This window comes from Lathamus discolor, chromosome 14 (assembly GCF_037157495.1).
Source record: "Lathamus discolor isolate bLatDis1 chromosome 14, bLatDis1.hap1, whole genome shotgun sequence".
Classification (NCBI taxonomy): Eukaryota; Metazoa; Chordata; class Aves; order Psittaciformes; family Psittacidae; genus Lathamus; species Lathamus discolor.
In genome coordinates, this window is record NC_088897.1 from 10,152,001 (window position 1) to 10,176,313 (window position 24,313).

The 24,313-nt window shown below is 55.7% G+C and overlaps 4 protein-coding genes, 1 long non-coding RNA gene and 2 other non-coding genes across 11 annotated transcripts in view; 5 read left to right on the forward strand and 2 right to left on the reverse strand.

Annotated features, from left to right (window-relative positions):
• Window position 1: 1 nt before the first annotated feature.
• On the forward strand, window positions 2-7,629 carry POLDIP2 (DNA polymerase delta interacting protein 2). 2 transcript variants are annotated; one of them, XM_065694833.1, is made up of 11 exons: window positions 2-61; window positions 479-560; window positions 1,162-1,259; window positions 2,164-2,260; window positions 2,694-2,769; window positions 3,307-3,414; window positions 3,640-3,776; window positions 4,687-4,713; window positions 4,895-5,020; window positions 5,655-5,734; window positions 7,159-7,629. In XM_065694833.1, exons 1-11 carry the CDS (start codon window positions 39-41, stop codon window positions 7,271-7,273), a joined length of 969 nt encoding a protein of 322 aa, XP_065550905.1. In that variant the 5' UTR covers window positions 2-38; the 3' UTR covers window positions 7,274-7,629. The 2 variants fall into 2 exon arrangements, with proteins under 2 accessions (XP_065550905.1, XP_065550904.1); XM_065694832.1 differs by having other exon boundaries at window positions 15-217.
• Window positions 561-9,344, reverse strand: LOC136022024 (uncharacterized). Its single transcript, XR_010615980.1, has 2 exons — window positions 9,273-9,344; window positions 561-2,896 (listed from the first exon to the last, which is right to left on the reverse strand). It is a non-coding gene; the product is annotated as an uncharacterized LOC136022024 (long non-coding RNA).
• Window positions 9,345-9,363: 19 nt separating this feature from the next.
• On the forward strand, window positions 9,364-15,236 carry TSR1 (TSR1 ribosome maturation factor). The gene is made up of 15 exons (XM_065694830.1): window positions 9,364-9,497; window positions 9,568-9,671; window positions 9,873-10,089; window positions 10,170-10,304; window positions 10,832-11,259; window positions 11,511-11,670; window positions 11,820-11,980; window positions 12,157-12,359; window positions 12,779-12,941; window positions 13,142-13,252; window positions 13,569-13,701; window positions 14,078-14,194; window positions 14,452-14,592; window positions 14,710-14,784; window positions 14,875-15,236. The coding sequence occupies exons 1-15, from the start codon at window positions 9,398-9,400 to the stop codon at window positions 15,051-15,053; spliced, it is 2,427 nt and encodes an 808-aa protein (XP_065550902.1). The 5' UTR covers window positions 9,364-9,397; the 3' UTR covers window positions 15,054-15,236.
• LOC136022208 (small nucleolar RNA SNORD91 family) lies at window positions 12,425-12,517 on the forward strand. The gene has a single exon (XR_010616070.1). It is a non-coding gene; the product is annotated as a small nucleolar RNA SNORD91 family (small nucleolar RNA).
• LOC136022209 (small nucleolar RNA SNORD91 family) lies at window positions 13,734-13,826 on the forward strand. The gene has a single exon (XR_010616071.1). It is a non-coding gene; the product is annotated as a small nucleolar RNA SNORD91 family (small nucleolar RNA).
• A 324-nt stretch (window positions 15,237-15,560) lies between the features above and the next one.
• Window positions 15,561-17,648, reverse strand: SRR (serine racemase). 2 transcript variants are annotated; one of them, XM_065694834.1, is made up of 7 exons: window positions 17,446-17,648; window positions 17,191-17,326; window positions 16,878-16,981; window positions 16,686-16,805; window positions 16,513-16,587; window positions 16,085-16,294; window positions 15,561-15,844 (listed from the first exon to the last, which is right to left on the reverse strand). In XM_065694834.1, the coding sequence occupies exons 1-7, from the start codon at window positions 17,611-17,613 to the stop codon at window positions 15,647-15,649; spliced, it is 1,011 nt and encodes a 336-aa protein (XP_065550906.1). In that variant the 5' UTR covers window positions 17,614-17,648; the 3' UTR covers window positions 15,561-15,646. The 2 variants fall into 2 exon arrangements, with proteins under 2 accessions (XP_065550906.1, XP_065550907.1); XM_065694835.1 differs by lacking the exon at window positions 17,446-17,648 and having other exon boundaries at window positions 17,063-17,282.
• The window catches only part of SMG6 (SMG6 nonsense mediated mRNA decay factor), a 107,427-nt gene continuing 99,403 nt past the window's right edge, over window positions 16,290-24,313 (forward strand). For 2 of the 3 annotated variants that reach the window (XM_065694827.1, XM_065694828.1), the window contains exons 1-6: window positions 17,685-17,814; window positions 18,645-20,376; window positions 21,284-21,476; window positions 22,171-22,281; window positions 22,905-23,011; window positions 24,094-24,172. In XM_065694827.1, the coding sequence (XP_065550899.1) occupies window positions 17,730-17,814; window positions 18,645-20,376; window positions 21,284-21,476; window positions 22,171-22,281; window positions 22,905-23,011; window positions 24,094-24,172 (2,307 nt within the window). In that variant the 5' untranslated portion in view covers window positions 17,685-17,729. Of the gene's footprint in view, window positions 17,525-17,684; window positions 17,815-18,644; window positions 20,377-21,283; window positions 21,477-22,170; window positions 22,282-22,904; window positions 23,012-24,093; window positions 24,173-24,313 lie in introns of those variants that run through there. The other variant, XM_065694829.1, reaches the window with a different exon arrangement.

Genomic DNA, 24,313 nt, shown 5'->3' on the forward strand with positions numbered 1-24,313 from the left:
GGAGGCGACGCCGCGGTGCACTGTGGGCCGGCGGCGGGATGTCGGGCTGCGCGGCGCGGCGGTACGTGGCGGCGGCGCTGAGCCGGGCCCGGGGCCGCGGGGCCCCGCTCTGGGAGCCGGCCCCGGCTCCTGCCCGCGGGCTGCGGGCCCTGGGCGCGGGGGCCGCCGCGGCCCTCCCGCTGCAGCTGCTGCCGCCGCGCAGGCACCTCTCGTCGCGGTGAGGCCTGTGGGGGTGCCCGGTGAGGGAGGCCCGGGGAGCTGCGGGGATGGGGCCATGGCGGGGGGGGGCTGCTGGGGTTGCGGGGCCGTCGGGGGGCACGGGGGGGGCCGGGCTCTGAGGGGTGGCAGGGTTGGGGCGTCCGGTGCCGTTGGCAGAGGGGGAGCGGGGCGGCCTTGTCTGTAATGGGAGCAGCGCCTGCGGCTCTGTGCGCCCCCCCCCCAGCCTGGGGTCCGGTTCCAACCCCCGCTGTGCCCCCAGGAACCGCGCGGAGGGCAAAGTGCTGGAGACCGTGGGGGTGTTCGAGGCCCCGAAGCAGCACGGCAAATACGAGACCGGGCAGGTAAGGGGCTGCGAGCCGCAGGGAGCCGGCGCTCCAAGCGCGTTGCCACGGGGAGGCCGCCGTGCTGGAGCCCGGGGCCAGGGGTGGCCCAGTTCATGCTCGCCGCCTCTGCTGTGCGTGCCCTTTGTGCCAGCAGCACGCTCATGGGGGCCCGCAGCGTGGCACGGGTGGCGGTTGCGCCGCGGGGCTCATTGCAGGGGTTTTTCCTGAGCTTGGGAATCAACAGCTCAGACAGACCCGGCTCTGCTCACTGCCCACAGCCGATCCGTGCCCGAGCACTGGTCTCCTTCCTGCTCTCCTGCTGCTCTGTCACCTCATCACTGGCTTGGTTACTTGCTTTCATGGGATAACAGTGGTGTTGACGTCTCTCATCCCAAGCTGTTTCTGTCCCCTCTTTGTTCCTGCTCTGGGTTCACTTGCGTTGGGTCCCTGTACTCCCATCCCGTGTGTCCATGCCCTTTCTAAACGTTCCCAGTTTCACCTCAGTTAACCGGTCTGTTTAAATCTCACCAGAAACGGGCCTTTGGCTTCCTGTTTTGTGTTGTATCCGAGCTGATTACAGCTTGCTCTGTATTCAGCTGCGATTATTGCTTCCTTTCAGCTCTTCCTTCACAGCGTGTTCGGTTATCGAGGAATAGTCCTGTTTCCCTGGCAAGCCCGGCTCTACGACCGGGATGTAGCTTCTCCTGTCACAGAAAAGTAAGGAATTGTCCTGGTTTATTTGTTGTTGGAGCCTTCCATTGACACTTTGTAGTGAAATTCCTGCTTGGGGGAAACAGGACCGTGGTACGGGGCTGTTCTGCGTGAATGTGAATAGAAGAGAGGTGCTTAAAGGAGAGGTGGTGCATGAGGATGAACTGTGTGTTAACGGGAGACAGGATGGAAATGTGGAGGGTGAATGTGCGTGAGGGGCGTAATGGGAGTAATGAAGTCATGCTCCTGGCATTTATTAATATAAAGACCCCCTCCTTGTGCTGCTCTTTGGGCTGGGGCCAGGCTCTGTGTTAGAACTGCAGCCTGGTGCTCCTGTGGAGTGCCAGGGTTTGCCAGCTGCCTCCCCAGCCCTGTCCCTACAGGACCTTGTCTAAAGCCCCTCTCCGGGTTTCCTGTAGCCCTTTTAGGCACTTGGGAGCAAAGCAGCTCTTCCCCCAAGAGTTAGGGCAACAGCAGGGACTTAACACATGGGGATGCCAGAAACAGTGTGGAGGAGGGACAACAGGCTGGGATCACAGGGAATGCCAGCAGGAAGAGATGCTGGCCTGGCCCAACAGCCACCGTGCCAAAAGATCTCTGCTCTTCCTCCCTGGCCTGTGTTGGAGGCAAGGAATGAGGAGTAAGCAAAGAGGGAATCAGGGCACAGCAGAAACAGCCACCCCGAACAGGAGACTGGGTTGAGCATGAAGGGATTCTGAGTCACCTGGGAACAGAGCTCTGCCTGTGACAAACCCCGCTGATTGTCAGCTCAGCTCCTCTGCTGTCATGGGGTGGCTGCCATGGGTTTAGTTTGGATGGAGCTGAACGTTACAGGCTGTGAAATGTGTTGCTTCTCTTGGTCCTGGTGACAGGAGGGTGCTTCAGCTCAGTGCTCTGCTTCTCTCCTTAGGAGCGAGAACGTGGCAGGCCATGGTTCCAAAGAGGTCAAGGGCAAAACACATACTTACTATCAGGTGTTAATAGATGCCCGGGATTGTCCACATATAGTAAGTAACAATCTTGGTATTGAAACTCAAATACCTGCTGTGTGTGACTGCTTCAGATGGACAGGCACTGAGAGCAAATGGCTACGATGGCTGACTGGATGGCTCAGAATATAGGGACAGATTTGTTCTTCAAGACATGTGAATCTGGAATGTCATAGGACTGTTTTCCGGATCAGGTTTTCCCTTTCCAGCCTCCTTTCCTCGGCCTGTTGGCATTCCTGCTCCCGCATACAGGTCGCTCTGGGTGCGAGTTACAGCACTGAAAATGCTGTTGGTGTGGAGAATTAGTCCAGGGGAATGGAAGGGAGATGTTGTGGGTGGATTGGTTACATACAGTAGATGTTACACACCTCACAAAGCACGACGGTGAGCTGCGCTGTGGGAACTGGCCCTCAGCCCTCCCCGCAGAAGGACATAAAGCTCCTTTCCTCAGTCGCAGAGGTCGCAGACGGAGGCAGTGACGTTCCTGGCAAACCACGATGACAGCAGAGCCCTCTATGCCATCCCAGGTGAGCAAACTGCACCGTCAGCCTCTGGAGACGTGCGTGGCTGTGAGGTGAGCTCAGAAGAGTCAAGAGTCGCCTTGTGCCATTGAAGAAGCAGCTCCAGTGCCTAAAGGACCTGGACCTAAAGGACCTAAAGGACAGGAAAGCTGGAGAGGGGCTTTGGACAAGGGATGCAGGGACAGGCCAAGGGGAATGGCTTTGACCTGCCCGAGGGGAGACTGAGATGAGCTCTTAGGCACAAGCTCTTCCCTGTGCGGGTGCTGAGGCGCTGGCACAGGGTGCCCAGAGAAGCTGTGGCTGCCCCATCCCTGGCAGTGCTCAAGGCCAGGTTGGACACAGGGGCTTGGAGCAAGCTGCTCCAGTGGAAGGGGTCCCTGCCCATGGCAGGGGTTGGAGCTGGAGGAGCTTTAAGGTCCTTTCCAACCCAAACCAGGCTGGGATTCTGTAATTCTCAGGAGTGTGATCCGTTTTTCTGCCAGGAGACTTCTAAGCTGCTGGGAAGCTGGGGAAGCTCAATGGCTTTTGGGGTTTCTTTTTCAGGTTTAGACTACGTAAGCCATGAAGATATCCTCCCCTACAGCTCCACTGATCAAGTGCCCATCCAGCATGAGCTCTTTGAGAGGTTTCTCATGTACGACCAAACAAAAGGTAATTTCTGCCTTCAGAGGGAGCTTTTTAGAGCCAGATGCTTGAGGTGCTTTATAACGACTACCCACAACTCCTTGGATATGGTACAGAAATCACGGTCTGCTCTGGGTTACAGTAAAACCTACTTTAAGCAGTTTCTGTAACTGCTGAAGGAGTTGCTCTGAGGGGAGACCACTGCAGATGCGGTGACCTCTCCTGCTGAGCTCTCCTCTTTCCCTCCCACAGTTCCACCTTTTGTAGCAAGGGATACGCTGTGTGCATGGCAGGAGAAGAACCACCCCTGGTTAGAGCTCTCCGATGTGCACCGAGAAACCACAGAGAACATCCGAGTCACAGTCATCCCGTTCTATATGGGCATGAGGGTAGGTCTGGGGTGCATGTTGGTGGTAGCTCTGTGATGTGCTTAACGTGCTTACTGGTGAAATGACCTTTTAATCACAGCTGTGATTCACTGTCCTGATGTCCAGCACAGGTATGAACACTGTTTTGTCATAGAGGTTTGGAAAACACTTGCCTGTACTTTGGCTTTTCCTTGTTATTTTCAGGATGGGAAATGGTCCTGTTCTGCAGCACAGTGTTAGCAAGCTGTTTTAGGAAGGGTTCTGAATTGGTCCTTTACTGCCTCAGAGGTGTGTGCGTAAAGTGGCACCGAAGCCATCTGTAATGACAGTGTCTGTCGTCCTGCCTGGTGATGGGTGTCTGTCCCTGTTTCCTGGCTCTAATGTGGGCTTAGCTAAAGCCTGCTGGATTTAGCTGCTAACCGTGTCCTCTTTATAGTGTAAGAACTTCCTCTGGACCATCAAAAATGATGAAGCTCCAATACTTCCGAGCGGCAGGGCTGGGAATTGCTGCAGCAGTTTGATTTCCAAGCCCAGCTGAGCAGAGCTGCCACGGAGCCTGGTGTGGATTTGCATGTTCTGGGGAGCCCAACTGCTGTTTGTCCTAACCCTGTCAGGAAACCAGGTGCCCGAAGGCAAACAAACGGGTGTTTCTAGATGCGCAGACAGTGCGTGATTAACGTGGAGATGAACCCTCCATGGTCACGAGATCCCTGCATATCTCCCACCTCATGATTCCATGTCTAGAGCAGAGCCAGTGCCAGGCGGTAACTGGTGGGACCGCTTTGGAGCGCAGCCGTCTGTGCTCATGTGAGTTGGCTGCGTGAGCCTGGCATGGAGAGAGCCCCTCTGCTCGTGCTGTGCTGACAGCTGAAGAGGTTTTGGCACTGAGGCTTGAAGGGCAGCTGCTAAAGTCTTCTGTTTCTCTTGACAGGAAGCCCAGAATTCCCATGTCTATTGGGTAAGTGCCTTTTGTTTTACCAAGCGACTAAAAGGGAAGGAGTCGATTTGCTGTGGCATCACTGCTGCGTGATAAGCTCTGAGGGAGAAACATCTGAGGGATGATGCTTCCCAGCATCAGTTACGGGTTATCCACTGTCTGCAGCTGATTCCCCTTGTTGATACCAGTCTCTTGTGTCCAGTGGCGCTACTGTATCCGCTTGGAGAACCTGGACAGTGAAGTGGTGCAGCTCCGAGAGCGGCACTGGAGGATATTCAGCCTGTCGGGCACCTTGGAAACAGTGAGGGGCCGCGGCGTGGTGGGAAGGGTGAGTGTTGTGTAGTGTCCTTTGGGATGTGCAGCTCTTTGCTGGAGGCCTCTCACTTGGGTTCATTTGCCAGGGAGCTGCTTGGTGGGCAGTAGAAATAGGTGGAATGGGGAAATGGCAATGAAAAAGGACCACAGGAGATTTAAATCTGTTGTTTGTGACAGGCTGAGGGAGCTGGGCTGGTTCAGCCTGGAGAAGAGAAGGCTTCTTAAGGGGAAACCTTAGAGCAGCTCCCAGTGTATTCTAGAGTGGTTTGGACAAGGGATGCAGGGACAGGCCAAGGGGAATGGCTTTAACCTGCCAGAGGGGAGACTGAGATGAGCTCTTAGGCACAACCTCTTCCCTGTGAGGGTGCTGAGGCGCTGGCACAGGGTGCGCCGAGAAGCTGTGGCTGCCCCATCCCTGGCAGAGTTCAAAGCTTCACACTGAGTACTAGAGAATGATCTTAAATGACCAGTAATGGGAAAACTGGAGTGATACTGGGCGAGTTGTTTGCTGTGCAGTTGATAGCAGTACTCAGGTGTGGATCTCCCCATTTCTCTTGCTCTATAAATTCCCTGTCTGTGAAGAAACACTGAGATCTGTTGCTGATGGATCGTTGCTGATGCAGAGTGGTCTCTTCTTGTCTTCTCAGGAGCCAGTTCTATCCAAAGAGCAGCCAGCATTTCAGTACAGCAGCCACGTCTCCCTGCAGGCATCCAGTGGTCACATGTGGTAAGAAGCACTTACTACTGCAGTAGTGGTTTAGCTATAGGACCCCACAGCGCTGAGCTGGGACCTGGTTTGAACCTGGAGTTATGGCTGAAAGGTGGGTGGATGTGACCGGATGTGTTTGATAGTAAAAGCTTCTCTATGGCAGTATCCTACTTAGTGACAAGATGATCTGGTGATTCTCTGCACCAAGAGAGGGTCCAGGCTAATTTATCCTCATCCTGTGGTCTGTGCCAGGCTGCATTTGAAAAGACGTGGAGAAGTCCTGTGTCAGCTTCTGCCGGGCTCAGCTTCTGGCTAGTGCTTCCCTGGCAGTAGGGATGTGTTCTCTTGGGAAAGAACTGGGTTTTGATTCTATCCCTGAGTGAAGCTGTGCAGTTCTGTGTCCACAAGGAACTGGCATGTGGGGTTATTCCCTGTTTAGGCCAGATAAAACCTTTGGTTTAGCTGATGTTGAAGTCTCCTCTACCGTAAATGCAGGCAGGAAAGTGCTCAGCTGAGCTGTTCTCTTCCTGTGCCTCAGGGTTAGAGCAGTTCCCCTCTGTTTTCCATTCCAGCTGGGTCAGTGTGTTTAGTGTCATCTCTGTGTGGGCAAGAAATGCACAGTCACCTTTTGCCTTCTGTATGCCAGGTCTTTCTGCCTTGCATTTTGAAGTCAGTCTGTTTCAAGGCTAAGCTTGGAAGTGCCTTTGAGCTGGGAAAAGCACGAGAGCAGCTCTTTGCCTATAGGGGATATCCCTGTTTGCCAGGTTACACATTTAACCCTGGGGAATAAAACCAGCTTGTTTAGTAGTTTTTTTCCCTCTGCCTGAATCCTAAGGAGAAAGAGATAAAGGTTCTGCAGCTCAGAAGCTGCTCAGTTTGATTTCTGGTGTTCTCTTGTGTCCTCTCCATCACAAGAACCTGTTGATTTCCACCATCCTCTTGCCCGTGTCATGTTGTGCTGTACAATCATCTGTAGTTACAGGCAGTAAACAAATTGTAGAAGCACAGATTCAGTTCTGAAAAGCAAACCAGAATCTATTCCAAGTGACATCTGTGGTGGGATTTCATCCCCTCACAGGCTTCTTCTTGGGTAAACAGTTTGTAGAAATAGCTCAAATGGTTTTGTCTCCTGTGGAGTGGGAGTTAAACACTGCTGCAGATGTGTGGTGTGATTTCCTCCTGGAGGCTCCAGTCAGGACAGCCTTATTCAAGGAATGTGTATTGGGAGATGGGATGTGAACCACTGGGGAGTCCTCCCGTCACTGAGTCACCCTGCCAGGGAGATGTCCCTCTGCCAAACCCATGTCCTTGCAGCTGGACCTTATAAATACAGCCCCAGAGTCCCTGCCCAGGTGATGGAGGAGCTCCTGTGTCACCTTCTCGCCGGTGACTCCCGGCTGTGTGTCCCTGGCCTGGCTGTGATCTCTGCTCTCATTTTGCAGGGGTACTTTCCGATTTGAGAGGCCTGATGGCTCCCACTTTGATGTCCGAATCCCACCCTTCTCTCTGGAAAGCAACAAAGACGAGAAGACCCCCCCCTCCGGCCTTCACTGGTAGAGCAGAACGAGTGCTGAGACCCACGGGCCTGTGTGTGATGTAGACCTTGGCCTCCCCATTCCGCTGCAGCCAACACCACGGAGCTTTTAAACATTTGAAACCCATTTTTGTTTTAACTGATGTCTAACGGGGAGGCTTTATTTGAACTTTAATCCTGGCTCGCTCAGGCTGCTTGTAAGCATAAGCTGTGTTCCAGTTAACCCTTCCCTTTGGGGTGCCTGCTGGGGTTGCAGCTGGGGAACATAGATCTGAGCTGCTGGAGAGTGGCTGCCCCAGCAGGACTGGACCCTTTCCAATGTGTTGTGAATTCTCTGCAATGTGAGGTTTCTCTAATAAACTGGTCCTTCCAGTTGCAACCAGTTCTTCCTTTATGAACCCAGGCCTGGTTCCTGCATCCAGCTTGCCCTGGCTTATTGCTCCCTCACCCTTTTCCTATGTGCAAAGTGGGAAGTGCTTCAGGAAGGCAGTGCTGAGGCTGGTTTAGGGAGCAGGAATGTGAGCTCAGCTGCTCTCTGGGGTTTAGGCAGCACGTGGAGGAGCTCCATTCCTCATCACCCAGCTTGGCTGGGCTGTGCTGGGGCCATGTGAAGCCTCTTGTGTTGAACAGAGACAGAAGGGGGGAGAAGGGGGTGCTGAGCAGCTGCTGTTTGTCTTGTGCTCGTGTAAGCTTTGTGTTGATGCTACAGGAGAGCTGAAGGTCCTGCCCTGACACAGGGACGCACATCCCAGTGCTGGAGCATCCTTCCCTGTGGCTGTAACTGCATTTCCCTGGAAGTTCCTGCTTTGGCAGGAAGAGTTTTAACCCATGGCGCTGTCAGCTGTGGTGGGGCCCTGCTTGGCTTCAGCTCCTGCTGCTGGGCTGTCAGTTTTGGGTGTCTGTGCAGAGGTCACTGAAATACCTGTGAGCTTTCGATGTGGATTTGTTGGAATTCTGCTTTTACAGGCCCAGGGCTCACAAAAGAGCCCACAGTGCGGCTCAGTGTTAGCTCTTCCTACAAGCCAGAGCAGCTCTCAGCAGGATTCCAGAGATTTGGAAGGCACCCTCCTGGCTGTCTCTGGGTTTCCAGGCTTCTGGGTGACTCACTGGGACAGAGGCAGTTCTTCCCCTTGGCAGGAAGCGTCAAACCTTGCTCCTCTCCCTGGCCTTGCTGAAGCACCGAGGTGTAACTAACCCACGGGACTGCTGGTTTTGACTGAGAAGTATCCCAGTTATTCCCCGAGTGCTCTCTGAGCAGCCCCTTTGCGTTTGGCAGTGCTATGGGCCGCCATAGCCGATGGACACCCTTTGGAAATGACAATGGCAGAGACCTCGTGTGCCAGTGGGTACCTGTGTACTCACTGACTCCTGCTTCGCGCTACCCACCACTGGTCTCTTGACGCGTGTCGCCCATCCCGGCAGGTAGGCCGTGCTATATAAAATGCTTTTAGAGTCTGAAAGGTTCAGCCGGCTTTTAGGGGTACAAAAGGCTCTGTAAAGCACAGCCCAGGGCCCGGTGGTGCTGCTGCATGCTGAGTGCTCTGCAGGGGGAAAGGAGGCCTCGGGTGCAGAGGAACCAGGGCCTGTAGAACCTGCGTTCAGCCCCGTGCAGCCCCTGTGTTGGCAGCAGCTGCCCGGCCTCCCCTCGGCTCTTTGCCTTCCCGGCACTTGCCCGCTGCTGTCAGTGCTTAACCCCGCTGCTGCCATGCCTGCGGCCGGGGGGGGCTGGCAGCAGCAGGCAGGGACTGTGCTGTCCCCTGCCAGGGGCATTCCACCGGAGCCGGTGCAGCGACAGCCCCAGCCTGGAGCAGCCGCTCTTGGCTGGACACCGAGTGACAACCGGGGCTGGGAGGAAGCCACACGGGATGGAAACGTTCCTGCTCCATCCCTCCCTATGGAGCGGCGCTCAGCCTGCTCCTTCCCTCGTGTGCAGATACCTGTTCACGGAGCTGGCCGACAGCGAGCTCACGGAGCGGCTGCGCTCCCCCTCTCCTCCCCCCCGGGGCTCCTCCGTGCCTTTACCTCAGGCCGCCATCGCTCCCCTCACGCCGCCATCTTGCGCCTCACCACGTTCCCGCCGGTGCCCGCAGCGCCGGACGTGACGCAAGCGGAAGCCCCGAGGAGGAGGAGGAGGAGGCGGCAGCATCATGGCGGCGGTGGGCGCGCACCGGCCCGGGCCGCTGAAGCAGCAGAACAAGGCGCACAAGGGCGGGAGGCACAGCGGGGCCTCGCAGCGCCGCGCCGGAGGTGAGGCGGCTCCCGGACCGGTGCCCGGTGCCCGGTGCTCGGTCCGCCTTTGACCGTTCTCTCCCCGCAGGCCGCGTGTCCGTCAAGGCCCAGCCGCGGCGGCGGCTCCGCGACCTCAGCCGGGTGGACCGGCGGCACCAGGCGCTGCAGCTCCGCCGGCAGCGCAAGGAGGCGGTGAGGGCCGAGGGGGAGCGGGGCCGGTGCGGGTGTCCGTGTCATGGGGGGGGGGGGTCGGGAGGGGAGTAAGCGCCGGGCTCGGTCGGGGTTGGAACAATGAAGCGTTCCTGGGTGCGGGCTGAGCCGTGGGGGGACCCGGTGTGGGGCTGGGAGGGCGGCAGAGGACCGGAGGGGCTCACACTGCGGCTCTGCCCGCAGGTGATGGCGGAGAAGCGGGGCCTGGGCAGCCGGGACGGGCCCCCGCACCTCGTGGTCGTGGTGCCGCTGCACTGCAGAGCCGCAGCCCAGGACACCCTGCGCCTGCTGCAGGGCCAGGACTCGGCTCTGGTCCGCACGGAGCAGGGCAGAGCTGGCGGCTTCGCGCTGCTCTGCCCTCGACTCAAGCAGCGCTGGCGCTTCGTGGCAGCTCAGGCAGGTGAGGAGGAGCTGCTGGCCGTGTGGGTCTTGGCTCAGTGCCCCTGCACAGCCCCAGTAATGGAGGTGTTTTACTTGCAGGGGATCTTTACACTGTCCTAGACCTGGCAAAAGTTGCTGATTCCCTCCTGTTCATCCTGGATCCCGCGGAAGGCTGGGACGATGCAGGGGAATACTGCCTCTCCTGCCTCTTCGCACAGGGGCTCCCCACCTTCGGTGAGCAAGTGAGAAACATTAAGGGCTTCTGATGGGGTGTAGCGTGAGGAGCAGCTTGGTGGAGATTTACTGCTGCAGTAATTAAATCTCCCTGTGTTAATAGGGGATCAGCAGTTGATTGCTGTTTCTGAGCATAGATCAGTCAGGTGAATGCCATTCTTGTACTGCCTTTTGCTGTTACTAACCTGGTTAAGGAATGCTGGAGATAATAAGGGTTGTTTTAGGCCTAGGCCCCTGGGTGCACTGTGGGGTCAGCACTGCAGTCGTTATCCAGCTGTGCAGAGAGAAGGGATTCAGACACTTCCGTGCTAGTTCGGTTCCATGGTGTTGTTTAGTCCCCAAAATCTCATTTCTGTTGAATACAGGATTTCTGTCCCAAGTGTTCTTTTGAATGTGTGAAACTGCCTTTGTCCCTCATGGTGTGAATCTGTTTGTTTGGTGGTTGCTAATATCTGAGTGTGTGTCACTAGAAGGGGTTTCAGGTTGATGCTCTCATCCTGACCCCTCTTCCGTGCACTGCTCGGTAGCTCTCGCTGTCCCAGGAGGCACTGACTTGCCACCCAAGAAGCGGATAGATGCCAAGAAGAAGCTTTCCAAAGCCATTGAGAAGCGCTTTCCCGAGGCCAGGCTCTTCCCGCTGAACACGGAGCAGGAATCCTCGCTGCTCCTCAGGCACCTCTCCACACAGAAGCAGCGGCACCTCGCCTTCCGGGACCGGCGCGCTCACCTGCTTGCCCACGCTGCTGAGTTTGTGCCTGCTCAGGAGGGTGACCTGGTTGGGACCCTGAAGGTGTCTGGCTTCGTGCGGGGACAGAGCCTCAACGTGAACAGCCTGGTGCATATCGTGGGGCATGGAGACTTCCAGATGAGCCAAGTGGATGCTCCCCCTGATCCCCTCTCTTTGAACCCCCGAGTGGTTAAAGGACAGAAGAGGAGTCAGGACATGGAGGTGCAGGTGTGTTGGAGGTCAGGGCGTTGCTGGTTGCGTTTAGAACATGGTGTTTCAAAACTTACATCAGGAAAATACAACTGGGTGTATGTGCTCAAGGGGAGGGGAAAGGGAGTTGTATTAGTGCCAGCTCTTGAGCTAAGGTTCCTCACCCACAGCACGTAATGAACATGATACTAAAAGGAACTGCAGTTAAGATCCATTGCCAGCTTGAGTTAGGAGTGTTCGCAGCTCAGAACTCTGCTCTTGCCCTCCAGGATGATTCTGTAAATGGGACTGATGAGATGGAGGAAGATGTTAAGGTCCTGATGAAGGCAGATCCAAGCAAGCAGGAGTCTTTGCAGTCAGAAGTGGTTCCTGATCCTATGGAAGGGGAGCAGACGTGGCCTACTGAAGAAGAACTGCAAGAAGCAGAGGGTGAGCAGCAGCAATACTCCTGTACCTTTCCCTTGTCCCTGTTGAGGGTTGTTAGAAACCCTCGGTTGTTATTTACACCTGTGTTGTGTAAATGGTGCTGAGGGAAAGGAGAATGGTTCCTGCATTAACCATTGGTGGGAATCCTACAGCTTCCCTGAAGGCAAACAGGAGAGTGGTGAAGGTCCCCAAAGGCACATCCAAGTACCAGGCTGCCTGGATTGTGGATGATGAAGAAGGCAGTGAGAAAGATGATGAAGACCCTGAAGATGATGACATTGATGATGATATGATGGAAGAGGCAGTTTCCCAGGTACATCCAAGAGCTGATGCTGCAGGTGATCTCCGGGGTGTTACTGTGTATTCCAGGACAATCCTGTCCTGTTTTGCTCCATGCAAGGGCACCACAAAGAGCCAAGACTTGCCTGGATTTCCGCTGTTAAATCTGTCACGTGTTTGATGTTGCTTCTTTGGCTTCCTTTGTGTCAGGAGGGGGAAAGCAGTGGGGAGGAGGAGGAACCTGCAGAGGAGGAGTGTGAGACTATGAGTGTTTCCGAGTGCTTGCGGGACGAACAGTACGACGAGAAGGTGGAGGAAGATGAGCAGATGTTGGAGAGATACAAACAGGAGAGGATGGATGAAATGTTTCCTGATGAGGTGGACACACCACAGGATGTTCCTGCCAGGATCCGGTGAGAAACGGGATGCTCTGCTGGGAGAGGAGCTGGAAAGCACCCTTCTGCCTGGTTTGGTGAGGGCAGGAAGCCTGTGATGTCTTAGCCGTGGTGTCTGAACCTGGCTGAAGGACTCTTCTGAAGACTCATTCTTAGGCTCTGAGGCTTCCAGGGGATGCAGCAGTTGGGAGGCAGTGGGTGAGCCTGGGCAGGGAAAGCTGGGATCTTAACCTAGGAGAAGGGAGGAGGATGGCAGAGCCTGGATGCAAGGCTGCTGTTTCTACCTCTCTCTGCAGTAAGATCCCTTCTGAGAGCTCATGTTTGCTTTGCTGCCTTTGTCATCTCTGAAGGTGCAAGTCCATGTGGACCACAGAAGGGTGTTGGCCACACACCTGGACTGGTGAAGTAATTTGTCTTCCCCGTTATCCCTTCCCTAGGTTCCAGAAGTACAGGGGGCTGAAGAGCTTCCGGACTTCTCCATGGGACCCCAAAGAGAACCTCCCAAGGGATTATGCCAGGATTTTCCAGTTCCAGGACTTCTCCCGGACCAGAAAGCACCTCTTCCGGCAAATAGAGAAGGAGGAGACTGAAGGAGCATCGGTAACTCCCTCTTTCTGATCTCTTCCCTTATTGTGTTCCCTTGTTCCTAACAGGGAAGACATGTCAGGGAGGTAACTGGGTGGATCTTTCAGACAGCTGGTTCTCAGCACGAAGCCATAAGTTCACCCTCTAACCCAGGCACGTTATTCCTGACACTCTTCTGTTAAGAGAACTATTCACAACCAGTCCTCTCCTGGCAGGTTGGCTGGTACGTTACACTTCACCTCTGCAATGTCCCTATCTCGGTGATGGAGAGCTTCAAAGAAGGGAAGCCCTTAGTCCTGTTCTCCCTGCTTCCACACGAACAAAAGGTGATTAAATACGGTCCTGCTGATATCTTGCAGCTCCCTGTCTGATTCCATGGGTTGGAGAGGTTCTGCCTGCAGCGGGTTTGGGCTGAAATCTCCCCCTGTTGCATTTCAAAGTAGGACCTTCCCTTTGGTCAGAGCAGGGGGTGTTTGGGCTCGAGTGTCTGAGCCTGGCTGAGATGTCTGCACTGGTAACCAGTGATCCTTTGGGAAGCCTTTGTCAAGAGCACTCATCTCTGCTGCGGTGTCCCATTGCTTTCTGCTCCAGCATCACTTTCCAGCCCTGGGTCAGCCCCTCTCGTTGCTGCTTCTCTTCCAGATGTCTGTGTTGAACTTCCTGGTGCGTCGGCACCCAAGCCACAGCGATCCAGTGAGGGCAAAGGAGGAGCTGATCTTCCACTGCGGGTTCCGGCGCTTCCGAACATCCCCCCTGTTCTCCCAGCACACCTCAGGTTCGTGAGGGACCACAGGGGCTGGAGTTTCCAGAGGAAGCCAATGATGTCTTAGCCGTGGTGTCTGAACCTGGCTGAAGGACTCTTCTGAAGACTCACTCCTAGGCTCTGAGGCTTCCAGGGAGGCATTAAATAGTGGGGAGTGGAGGGGCTTGGGACTGGTCCAGGGAAGGGGGTGTTAAGCTCCATGCAGTGAGCTGCTAGCTCATAGGATCACCTTCATTCCCAGACACTCACATCAGCACAGGAAGAGTGTTTGTCACCCATTTTCTTAAAGCACAGAGCCTGTTTGCTAGGGATAATGGGCTCAGTGGGGTTTCCCAGAGCTCTGGTGACGGCTCTTGGCCTGAACTTGATCTTTGCTGTTCTCTCCTAGCCGACAAGCACAAACTGGAGCGTTTCCTGCGCCCGGATGCTGCCATGGTGGTGACTGTTTATGCTCCCATCACTTTCCCTCCTGCTTCAGTGCTGCTTTTTAAACAGAGAAGTAATGGTAAGTTGCTAAGTGCTGATGAGGTAGTGTCTGGGAATCAAACATGAGCAAGCTGTTGCCATACCCCATTTACAAGTGCATCTATCCAGAAAAAGGCATCCCCTTCATGTTATTTGAGAAGATTCGTGTATTTCCATCCCCATTATCACTGGCACCTTTGGCTGTCCCTGTTCTGGGGTTGCTCTAGGCCTGGAATCATTTGGGGAAGGGGGTTTTGGTGGGGTGGAAGAGGTGTTACCAGTCACTCTGCCTTGCAGGAATGCATGATCTCATCGCCACTGGTTCCCTGCTGTCTGTGGACCCCGACAGGATCGTCATCAAGCGGCTAGTGCTCAGTGGCCACCCATTCAAGATCTTCACCAAGATGGCTGTTGTGAGATACATGTTCTTTAACAGAGGTACAGCTCGGCTCTGTGTGGTGGGAAGAGGGGATGTGGAAGCAGAACTCTGTGGGAGTGGTTGTGTTGGTGCAACAAAGCCTGTTCCTTACCTGCCTTTTGTGTGTTGATCTCCAGAGGATGTGATGTGGTTTAAGCCAGTGGAGCTGAGGACAAAGTGGGGCCGTAGAGGACACATCAAGGAGCCATTAGGTAGGTTTGATTTGGGATTTACCCTGTGATGCTGGGCAGGATATGGTCCTGGGCAGGAGAGGCAGTTAATGGCCTCTTCTCTGTGCTTAGGAACCCATGGGCACATGAAGTGCCAGTTTGATGGACAGCTGAAGTCCCAGGATACGGTGCTGCTGAACCTCTACAAGCGGGTTTTTCCTAAATGGACTTACGATCCCCACGTTCCGGAGCCTGTGCCGTGGGTGAGGAGCCAGAGCACGCTGCCAGTGCAGGAGGTGGACATGGAATAACTCCAGCATGGCTGGAGTTGGTGCCTTAGCTCCTCGGATGCTGTTCTCAGGCCGCGCACAGTGAGGACAGCACTGATGTGTGGATGTGTCGCTGCTGGGGTCTGTACAGGGGTGGTTCTCTCCCCAGCTGCTGCTCAGGTACCAGCTACAGCTATTTATTTTAATGGAAAGTGTTTTCAAAAACCTCTTAAAGTACTTCTGTCTTGGTGGAGGCTGAATGGGGAGGCTGTGGGTACCCCCTGCTCATTGGAGCTGTTCTCCCCAGCCATCTGTGCAGGGATTTTGCTGTATGAAGGACAGGAGTTTGCTAGAAGTTACTGTGATACTGAGAAAGGTGAAGGGAGGGTGGCTGAGCATAAAGCAGGGCCCTGGGGAGGGGACAACAGGCTATGCTTTGTTTCCAGACCCCCAGCAGGAACCCTTTACTGTGGAACCAAGCGCCTCCCTGCTGCAGAGACCACCCCCAGCTTCCTTTACCCATCCACAAAACCCTTTCAGACCTTTGGGGCTGTTTTATCTGGTTTTAGTAGCACACAAACCAGACTCTACAAACCCAGGGCGAGGTTCCCATCGCTGGAGGCACCGCTCCATTCTCATTCCGCTGTCCCAGGGCACTCTCTGAGCCAGGTCAGGGAGCTCAGGTCCACGTTTCCCCCGCACAGCACAATGCAAACGTGCTCCAGATCCCAAGGGAATGCCTGGAACCGCTCCGAGAGCACGGCCGCCACTCCTACGCCTGCTGTTGGCTCAATCAGCAGCTTCATCCTTTCCCACACCAGCCGCGTGGCTCGCTGTCGGGATAGAGCAGCTGCTGTCATTCCAGCAGCAAGGACCGGCCGCTCCAGGGCTGCGGAAGGGGCACTGGGAGAGCAGAGCTTCCGCCAGCCCTTTCCAGATGGAGATGTGTGTGTTGGACATCTGCGGTGGGGTGAGGGTTGTGCTGCTCTGGGAGCTTATCCCTGGGACAGAGCTGGATGAATGGAAAGAGAATGGATGGAGGCAGCTGGGAGAAGGGGGCTGGGAGTGTTCACCTTGATTTCTTCCTCTGAGACTGTCAGGACATCATCAACCAAGTCCCTGATGATGGGCCATGTGTTGGGGCCGATGTTGGTTCTCACTGCATCTGCGACGGTTTCTCGTGGGTGAGGACTGGGGGTCAGCTCCCCTCTCAGCTTGGACTGGTAACAGTCGTTTGCGTTGCGTGGCTCAGCAGCAAACACCTTCACATCCGGTCTCAGAGCCTGTGGAGAACAGGAAGAGCCACTTGGATGAAATTCCTCCGTGCCTCTCCCCTGTTGCTGCTGGTGCAGGGGGCTACGTTACAGCCATGCAGCCCCCAGGCAACCAGGGATCCTCACAGCAAGGTCTCTCTGCTGCTAAAGAGAAAAGCTGCTCATTGGTTTGGAACCCTTCCCACCAGGACATGCAGCCACCGCTTCCCAGGTGAGCTGTTGCCTACCTTGATGGCAATTGCTATTCCTGCAATCATTCCTCCACCTCCAACGGGAGCCACCACTGCATTTACCTCGGGTGCCTGTGCAGAAAGGAAGCGTCAATACTCATGTACCCCTCTCTGCTGTGCCCCTGCCTCTGAGGGGTAGGATCTGGTGTCAGGCACTGTTGTCCCCTCACCTGCTCCAGCACCTCCAGCGCGATTGTGCCTTGCCCAGCGATCACTGCTGGCTCCTGGTTGGGATGCACCATGACTCCTCCTGTCTCCTGGACCACCCGAGCTGCTGTCTCAGCTCTGGACTAAGGCATAGCACAGATGGCACCTCTTGGTCTGGCAGGGCCACGCTCTTGCCAGTCTTCCCCATGTCTTACCTCGTCACTGGGCTCACATGGCACCAGCGTAGCACCATAGCTGCGGATGGCATCTTGCTTACAGTGTGGGGCTGTGCGGGGCACCACGATGTAGGCAGGAATCCCTGTGTGATGAAAGAGGACGCAAAAGAGCTGCATTACTGCTTTGTCACACTGGTGTTAAGCAGAGGGACAGCCCTGCTTACCTCCAGCGGTGGCAGAGCCGCATGCCTGGAGCTCCCTCTGCCCAGGATCACCTCTGCCTTTACCCTGGCCCCATGCCCGCTGCCTCTCCGCTCTCTGAGCTGGGGCTGAAGGTCAGCACCCACATTACCTTCTGCCTGGGCAGCGCAGGCGAGCGCCTGCCCGTGATTCCCACTGCTGTGTGTGACAACGGCGCGGGGCAGCTCCCCTCCAGCGCGCTCGCTTCCCTCCACCAGGCTCCTGACTGCGTTCAGGGCCCCGCGGATCTGCAAGGACACAGCAGCCGCCTCCCTCAGGGTGGGTGACAGCAGCGAGCGAGTTCCTCCATCACTAGAAGCGACCGGTGCCCGGGTGATGGCTGCTCACCGCCGCCATCCCCACGCACCTTGAAGGAGCCGGTCTTCTGGAAGAGCTCGCACTTGAAGAGCAGCCTCCGGCGGGCCAGCCGGTCCAGGGCCGTGCAGGTGAGCAGCGGTGTGCGCTGCACCCGCTCCCGCAGCCGCCGCTCCGCCTCCCGCACATCGCGCAGCCCCGGCCGGGGCGGCTCCGCCATGTGCTCTGCGCTGCGCGGCACCGGGGCCCTGCGCGCATGCGCCACCCGCAGCTGTTTGTCCCTGCGCGGCCGCCGTCCCTCCCTCCCTCCCTCCGCCGGGGCGGGGCGGACGGAAGATGGCGGACGGGCTGGAGCGCGTCCGCGTCTCTGCCGCCGAGCTGCGGGACATGGTGGCGGCGCAGGCCCGCGCTGCCGGCGGCGGTGAGGGCGGGCCGGGGCCGCGGCGGGAGCTGGGGGCCGGGAACGGGCGGGGGGAGGCGGGAGCCGCCGCTTGGGCCTTCCCCTTCCCCCCCCCCCCCCCGTTCCCCTCAGCGGCACCGGCCCGCGCCCCTCGCGGTGAGCGCACAGAGCCCGGCGCCGCTGGAGGCTGCGGGCGCGGCTCTGCCCTGCGGCTGGGCCCTCCCTGCCCGCTCGGGCCCCCCGCGGGGCTCAGCCCCCCGTGGCGGCGGCTGTGGCGGGGCTGGGGTTCGGTGGCCCCGGTTAGTGACGGGGGGAAGAGCTGAGGTAACGTGTCCTGGCGGTCGGTTGCGCGGTGTCCGGGCTGCGCTCTCTGACGAGGTGCGGTGCGAATACAGCGGCGGGGAGGAGGAGGGCAGCGGTACGGAGTTGCGAGCGAGGGGGGAGGACACATCTTTGACCGAAACCGTGCCCCGGCTGCCTGGGGGAGGCTCCCAAAGCAGCGGCAGCCGCTGCTGAAACCTGGAACAGCGAAAGCGCTCCCGGTACTCGCACACACGTGCTCGCGTTTCACTCTGGGCTTTGTCCCTTTCCCGTCTTGGTGGTGCTTTGAGGCAGAAGCTGTGGTGGGACTGTTCTGAGGGTGAATCAGTCAAGGGTTTGGTCAGCTCTTGTTACGGTTTCTCACTTTCTGCTCCTGTAAGCCTTGACTTTTAGGTCTGTTCTCTTGTTCCTGCCCTGGGGGTGGTAGGTTCTTTGTCTTTCATAGCTCTCCTTGGATATATGTCATTATGGTTATTTGTTCCTGGTTGGTCTGTGGTGGGAATAACGTTGTTGTGTCTGTTTCTCCTCAGAAACCATGAAGGAAGTGAAGGAACCGAGGCACCGCAAGGACAACAGGCGCCCAGACCTGGAGATCTACAAGCCTGGGCTCTCCCGCCTCAGGAACAAGCTGGTGCCACCAAAGACTGGGGCCTCGGAGAAGGAGAGGAGCAGGGAGGAGAGTCCCAGTGACAAGGGAGAGGGGGCTCCAGTCATGGAGGATTTCACTAAAGGCGATAGCCCCAAGCAGAATGGTCCTTTGCAGGAGAATGAAGAGACTAAAGGTGGGCTTCAGAGCCCGGAGAGCGTGTCCAAGCAGCCAGCCTCAGATGAGTGGTGCTCCAAAGCCACCAGGAGAACCAAGAAACCAGACCAGCAGATCTACCAGCCTGGGAAACGCCTGCATTCAGCTCCTAAGGAACCATCCCTGAGGTCAGGGACTGAGGAAGTCACCAGTAAGATGGAGCAGCTGAAGGTTGAGAGGGATGAAGAGACTGAGAAAGGTACTGGAAAAGACAACAACAGGAAACCCAAATCAACCAAGGAGGATAGAGAGGGGAGCCAGGCAGGGGAAGGAGTGAAAGCCTCAAGGGGAGAAAAAGGAAGACGACTGGAGCGAGGTGACAGGATGAGGAGAGCACATGATGAAGGGAAGTTGGGCTCTACCAAGCGGTATTCCCGCTCTGACAAGCGCCGGAGCCGGTACCGCACCTGCAGCACGAGTTCAGCTGGAAGCAACAACAGCGTAGATGGAGCCCCACTCATGGATGGCGGGGAGAGGCACCAGCAGCGTGCCAGAGAGAGGATACGTCCCAGGAAGCAGCTCTCTGCGTCCTCCACCGACTCCCTGGATGATGACCGAATCGACGAGACAGAGGCTTATGTCTCCAGCAGGAATCCGGACAGGAAGAAGCATCCAGAGCAGAGCCGAGCTTCTAGGAGTGAGAGTGAGTGGAGCAGCAATGGCAGGGAAGGGAAGGGATCCTTTCGAGTCACATTTGACAGCAGGACTATGAGCAGGGATGTCAGCCTGGCAGACCCAGAGAAAAAAAAGCCCCTGAAGGCATTTGGTAGTTGCAGGGACTCGGAGGCTCCAGAGGTGAGGAGCCAGAGCAGAGAGCCCCAAGGGAGAGGCCGTGGGATCCTGTTCCTGCCTGCCAACACCGACCTGTCTGCCAGCACCACGGGCTCCCCAGAAGCCGTTCACCCCAGGCCCAGGCTGCTGCTTGGTGGGACTGGGAGCAAAGGCCCCCGCAGCAGGGGCCGGGGAGGGACCATTCGCAGGCTGTGGGACCCGAATAACCCGGACCAAAAACCAGCCCTGAAGAGCCAGACTGCTCAGCTCCACTTCCTGGACACGGATGATGAAGTGAGCCCCACCTCCTGGGGGGAAGCCCGCCAGGCCCAGACCTCCTACTATAAGTTCCAAAACTCTGATAATCCCTACTACTACCCTCGTGCGTCCGGTCAAGGTGCTCAGTATCCTTATGGTGGGTACTCCCTGCAGTATCCCATGGGTCCAAGCAATGGTGTGTACCCAGGAGCCTACTACCCTGGTTACCCCAGCCAGGCAGGGCAGTACATGTGTGGCCCACTGCCCCCAACCCCTCTGAGTCCTGAGATGGAGCAGCAGATGAGGAACTTGCAGCAGCAGGAGCTGAGCAAACACCTCCGTGAGGCTGGAAACCAGGAGCAGCAGCTCAGCAACCTGCTTTCCAGAGACCGCATCAGCCCGGAGGGGCTGGAGAAGATGGCCCAGCTGAGGTGTGTGGCTGTGCTGTAGAGGGAGGTGGGACTGAGTCATTTCCAGGGTGAACTTAACAGAGCTGTTATCCAGGGAATGGTGTCTCCTTTGGGGTTTGATATACTGGAGCTGTTGTGTCGCAGAGACCGGGAGGTGGGGTAGTGGCTCAAAAGCTTCTCATGTTCTGGGTCTGTTTGTCATGTGTGGGTATTGAAAGGAAACTGTGGGTGAACACACCATTCACCTGGGCTGAGAGCTAAGCTGTGGATGGGAAATGCCTTGCCCATGTTTCAGGGGTATAGAGGAGCAGGACAAGCACCCACTGCAGCTCTTGGGTTCTCTTTGCTCTTGCTGGAGCTGCTTTCTCTCCGTTCCAGTGCTCTCACGTGCCTTCAGTATCTGCTGAAATACTTCTGCTTCTTTACCTGGCCTCAGTTAGCTGTCTGATCTGCACCGTGGGCTTCAGGGGTTGTGCTTACAAAGGGAGGTGTGGGATTTTCGAGCTGCGTGACAGTGACGATGCCTTTCAAGTGCAAGTTCTTTTCACCACCTGATGCTGTGACGTACAGCGGTCCAGTGGGAGCAGCCTGGGGACACCAGCTAGTGAAAGGGACCTGCTGTCCATTTGGCAGAAGTGTAGCAGCTCTTCTTGCTCTTTGCCAGGCCCTGATCCATTCCAATGCATGCATACAATAGAGATGGTCCTTCCAGATTTAGCCTCGTGGAGCAGGAAGTGTATTTGACTGCAACAGCTCCCATTTCCCTCTGGGATATGTGTGGAAGTATCAATTTGCCATGGTGTGAGCTGCTGAACTGCTCATGCCTGGTGCTTGCTGGATGAAAAGCTGCAGGTGGCTTAGCACATGTTCCCTGGCAGCTCAGGCCCGGGCAGTCGCTGTTGAATTAACCCGTTGTGCTTCTCTGTAGGGTGGAGATGCTCCAGCTGTATGAAAGATGCATCCTGATGGATATTGAGTTCTCTGACACCCAGAACGTGGACCAGCTGCTGTGGAAGAATGCCTTTTATCAAGTGATAGAGAAATTCCGGCAGCTCCTCAAGGATCCTCAAGGGGAAAATGCCCAAGAAATTCGGAACAAACTGCTCCAGCTTCTAGATGAGGTGAGAGGAGAGAAACATCCCCAGACCCCACAAAAGCTTTGGGATTGGTGGGATTGGCTGGTGTTCAGGACGGGATGGTGTAACTGGGCAACTGGTGTTCTCAATCCTTTTCATATCAGTGTGTGCCTTAGGCCATCCTCGGACAAGGAGGTTGCTCAGGCAGATGATGGGTTAGTGTGGGACGTGGAGGTCCAGGGGGTGTTTGTTACAATTTAAGCCAGGCTTATTTTGGTTTGTTTCATATTAATTAGAAATTCTTTTAAGTTAAAATGAGATGAATGCCCTGAGGTGGAAATAAACAGAGGTGTTCCTGGAGATGTTTGTGCCACCTTTATCAAATGTGCTTCAAAATCATACTGTAAAACTGTGCAGCTCAGTTTACTCTTTGTAGAAAGTAGGCTGACAGATCCAAGAGGATGTGTTTTATAGGATTAGATTGGTGGGATGGGACTGCTGGAGGGCTTTAGTCCAACCTGCTGCTCAAAGCAGGACTCCTCACACTAGATCAGATCAGTCTTGATATTGTCTAGCTCAGTCTCAAACCTCTGAGGCTGGAAATCCTCCAACGTCCTTGTTCTGCGCAGAGAAACAGCCCAAACCTCAGGGAAAGGCACCTTCCTGCAGGCAGGAATAATGTGGTGGTTTTTTGCTCATCATCAAAGACTGTAATATCCAAATATTGTGTGTTTCACAGGGCACTTCATTTTTCGATGGCCTGCTCCAGAAGCTCCAGGTGTCCTACCAGTTCAAGCTGGAGGACTACATGGACGGGATGGCCATCCGCAGCAAGCCGCTGAGGAAAATGGTAGGTTGGCATTCCTGGAGACTTCTCATCCTGAACAGATGTCACTGTGTTTGCAGGGAATCTTTCTCAGCTGCTAAAGAACTTGTTGAACCAACACGGGTGCATTGACATTTCTTAGCTTCCTTTGCAAAGAGCTTGTTTTTGTACCAGCTCAGGGCTGATAAAGGGAAATAAGTGTCCAAAGGTATCCTGGCTTTGCCTTACATATTGAAATCTCTTATTCCTGCCCATGGAATGCAGACTAATGACCAAAGAAAGCCACAGTTGTGCTGCCTCCCTAACACTTGCCAGCACTCTGCCCTGAGCTGGGAGTGCAGGTGTAAGGGACAGCTGGGAAAGGATATTTTAATCCAGCTCCATTCCCAGAGAGATGTTCTTGTCCAACAGCTGTCCTCAGATTAGTCACGGCCTGAACAACTGTGTTCTGGAGAGAGATAGGATGTTATTGGAAAAGAGGAGGTGTTCAGGGGCTTGGCTTGCCCCTACAAATGCTGAACCAGTGCCATGGAGCCTTGTCATTTCCTTCTGCTGCCCTTCAGTGTGCCAGGGACCTCCGCTTTGCTCTCTCTGTGCTCCCTGGGGCTGTGCAGGTCCCTCGTGATGTACCAAACGCTGCTTTGCAGGTGAAGTACGCACTGATCAGTGCTCAGAGGTGTATGATTTGCCAAGGGGACATCTGCAGATACAGGGAACAAGCAAACGACACCGCCAACTACGGGAAGGCACGCAGGTACTGTGCTCCTCGCTGGAGCTGCTTTTCCTCTCTCTGCAAGGGATGTATCTCCTCTCATGCTTAACCTTGCCTCTAGCCAAATAAGTCTTTCCTCTCCTATTATTGCAGCCCTGGGGAGCTGCAAGTTGTAGCCGAGGCTGTTTTGCTGTCCCAGAGAATTATCCTCCAGCTTGGATGGAAGTTTTTCCTGTGTTGCTCCTGCTGCAGGGAGGGTTGATGCTGTTGGGGCTGGCAGAATGGCTGTTGTATTTTGTGGTAGCTTTGCAGCTAGGAGAGATTCCCATATGTGTCCGTATGTTCTGACTGATTTGGGATTTTTCTGGCGCTTGTTGCCTTCTGTCACTCTGTTTTCTCTGAGGCAAAAACCGGGGGTGAGGGAAGGAATGCAATGACACAAGTGAGCCCAGCATAGGGGATGGAGCACTGAAGTCCATGGAAGTCTGTAGAACAGGGCAGGGAAAGCTGCGGATTTTGGAGTGTGTGGGCATTATGGAGTATGCTGATGTCTCAGGGAGTCTGGAGGGAATGCAGCAGGTTCATGATGTGTCTGAGCAGTGCTGATGGATCTGTGTGGCATGATACAGGCTGGGGAGTGGATAATACAATTGAGGGTAAATAGAGAATAGAAGGATGCATGGATGCCTCTTCTCTTGGGATAACTAAGTATCTTGAAACTTCAAGATCCTAAGTATCTTGGGGGACAAGCTAAGGGACATGAAGGGTTTGTTCTCAGCTGCCATGGAGCTCAAAAGGGGGTTGAAAGAGAAATGTTCCTGTTCTCTGTCTGTTCTCTGTGCCTGGGGCTGCACAGGGGACTGGGTCTGGCTCAGTGCTCATCTTCAGGCTGAGCCAAGAACTATATCTGCCCCTTTCTTGTCCTGGTCCCCATCTGCCCCTCCAGGCCCTGCACCAGCTCACTGCCTGTGCAGGCTCTTGCAGGCAGAGGGCACTTGTGCAAAGGGTTTGTTCCCTGTAGGGCTGCCAACAAGGGGAATTCTACACAATTCTACACCAAGCTGCAAGGAAGGCAGCCTCGTGGCCTGTCAGTAAACCTTTCTCTTTGATTCTGCCCTCTTCAGCTGGTACCTGAAGGCTCAGCAGATTGCTCCCAAGAACGGCCGCCCATACAACCAGCTGGCACTTCTGGCCATCTACACGGTAAGATGCTCATCCAGCAGGGACAGGCAGAGCCTCTGGGGGCGGGGGGGCTGTGGGATTCCATCTGGTGAAGGAAGGTATTGTTTAGGGCAGTGCTCCCAGATGGTTTCTTTTAAGCAGAAGGAAGCTGATGGCAGCATG

Coding starts and splice junctions, on each gene's coding strand:
- POLDIP2 (XM_065694832.1), top strand. CDS start 39: ATGTCGGGCTGCGCGGCGCGGCGGTACGTGGCGGCGGCGCTGAGCCGG. Junction 218..478: donor CGCAGGCACCTCTCGTCGCG/GTGAGGCCTGTG, acceptor CTGTGCCCCCAG/GAACCGCGCGGAGGGCAAAG. Junction 561..1,161: donor GCAAATACGAGACCGGGCAG/GTAAGGGGCTGC, acceptor GCTTCCTTTCAG/CTCTTCCTTCACAGCGTGTT.
- TSR1 (XM_065694830.1), top strand. CDS start 9,398: ATGGCGGCGGTGGGCGCGCACCGGCCCGGGCCGCTGAAGCAGCAGAAC. Junction 10,305..10,831: donor ACAGGGGCTCCCCACCTTCG/GTGAGCAAGTGA, acceptor ACTGCTCGGTAG/CTCTCGCTGTCCCAGGAGGC. Junction 11,981..12,156: donor TGGAAGAGGCAGTTTCCCAG/GTACATCCAAGA, acceptor CCTTTGTGTCAG/GAGGGGGAAAGCAGTGGGGA.
- SRR (XM_065694834.1), bottom strand. CDS start 17,613: ATGGCGGAGCCGCCCCGGCCGGGGCTGCGCGATGTGCGGGAGGCGGAG. Junction 17,327..17,445: donor AGAAGACCGGCTCCTTCAAG/GTGCGTGGGGAT, acceptor GTGTCCTTGCAG/ATCCGCGGGGCCCTGAACGC. Junction 15,845..16,084: donor TCTCAGAGGAAGAAATCAAG/GTGAACACTCCC, acceptor CTATCCCGACAG/CGAGCCACGCGGCTGGTGTG.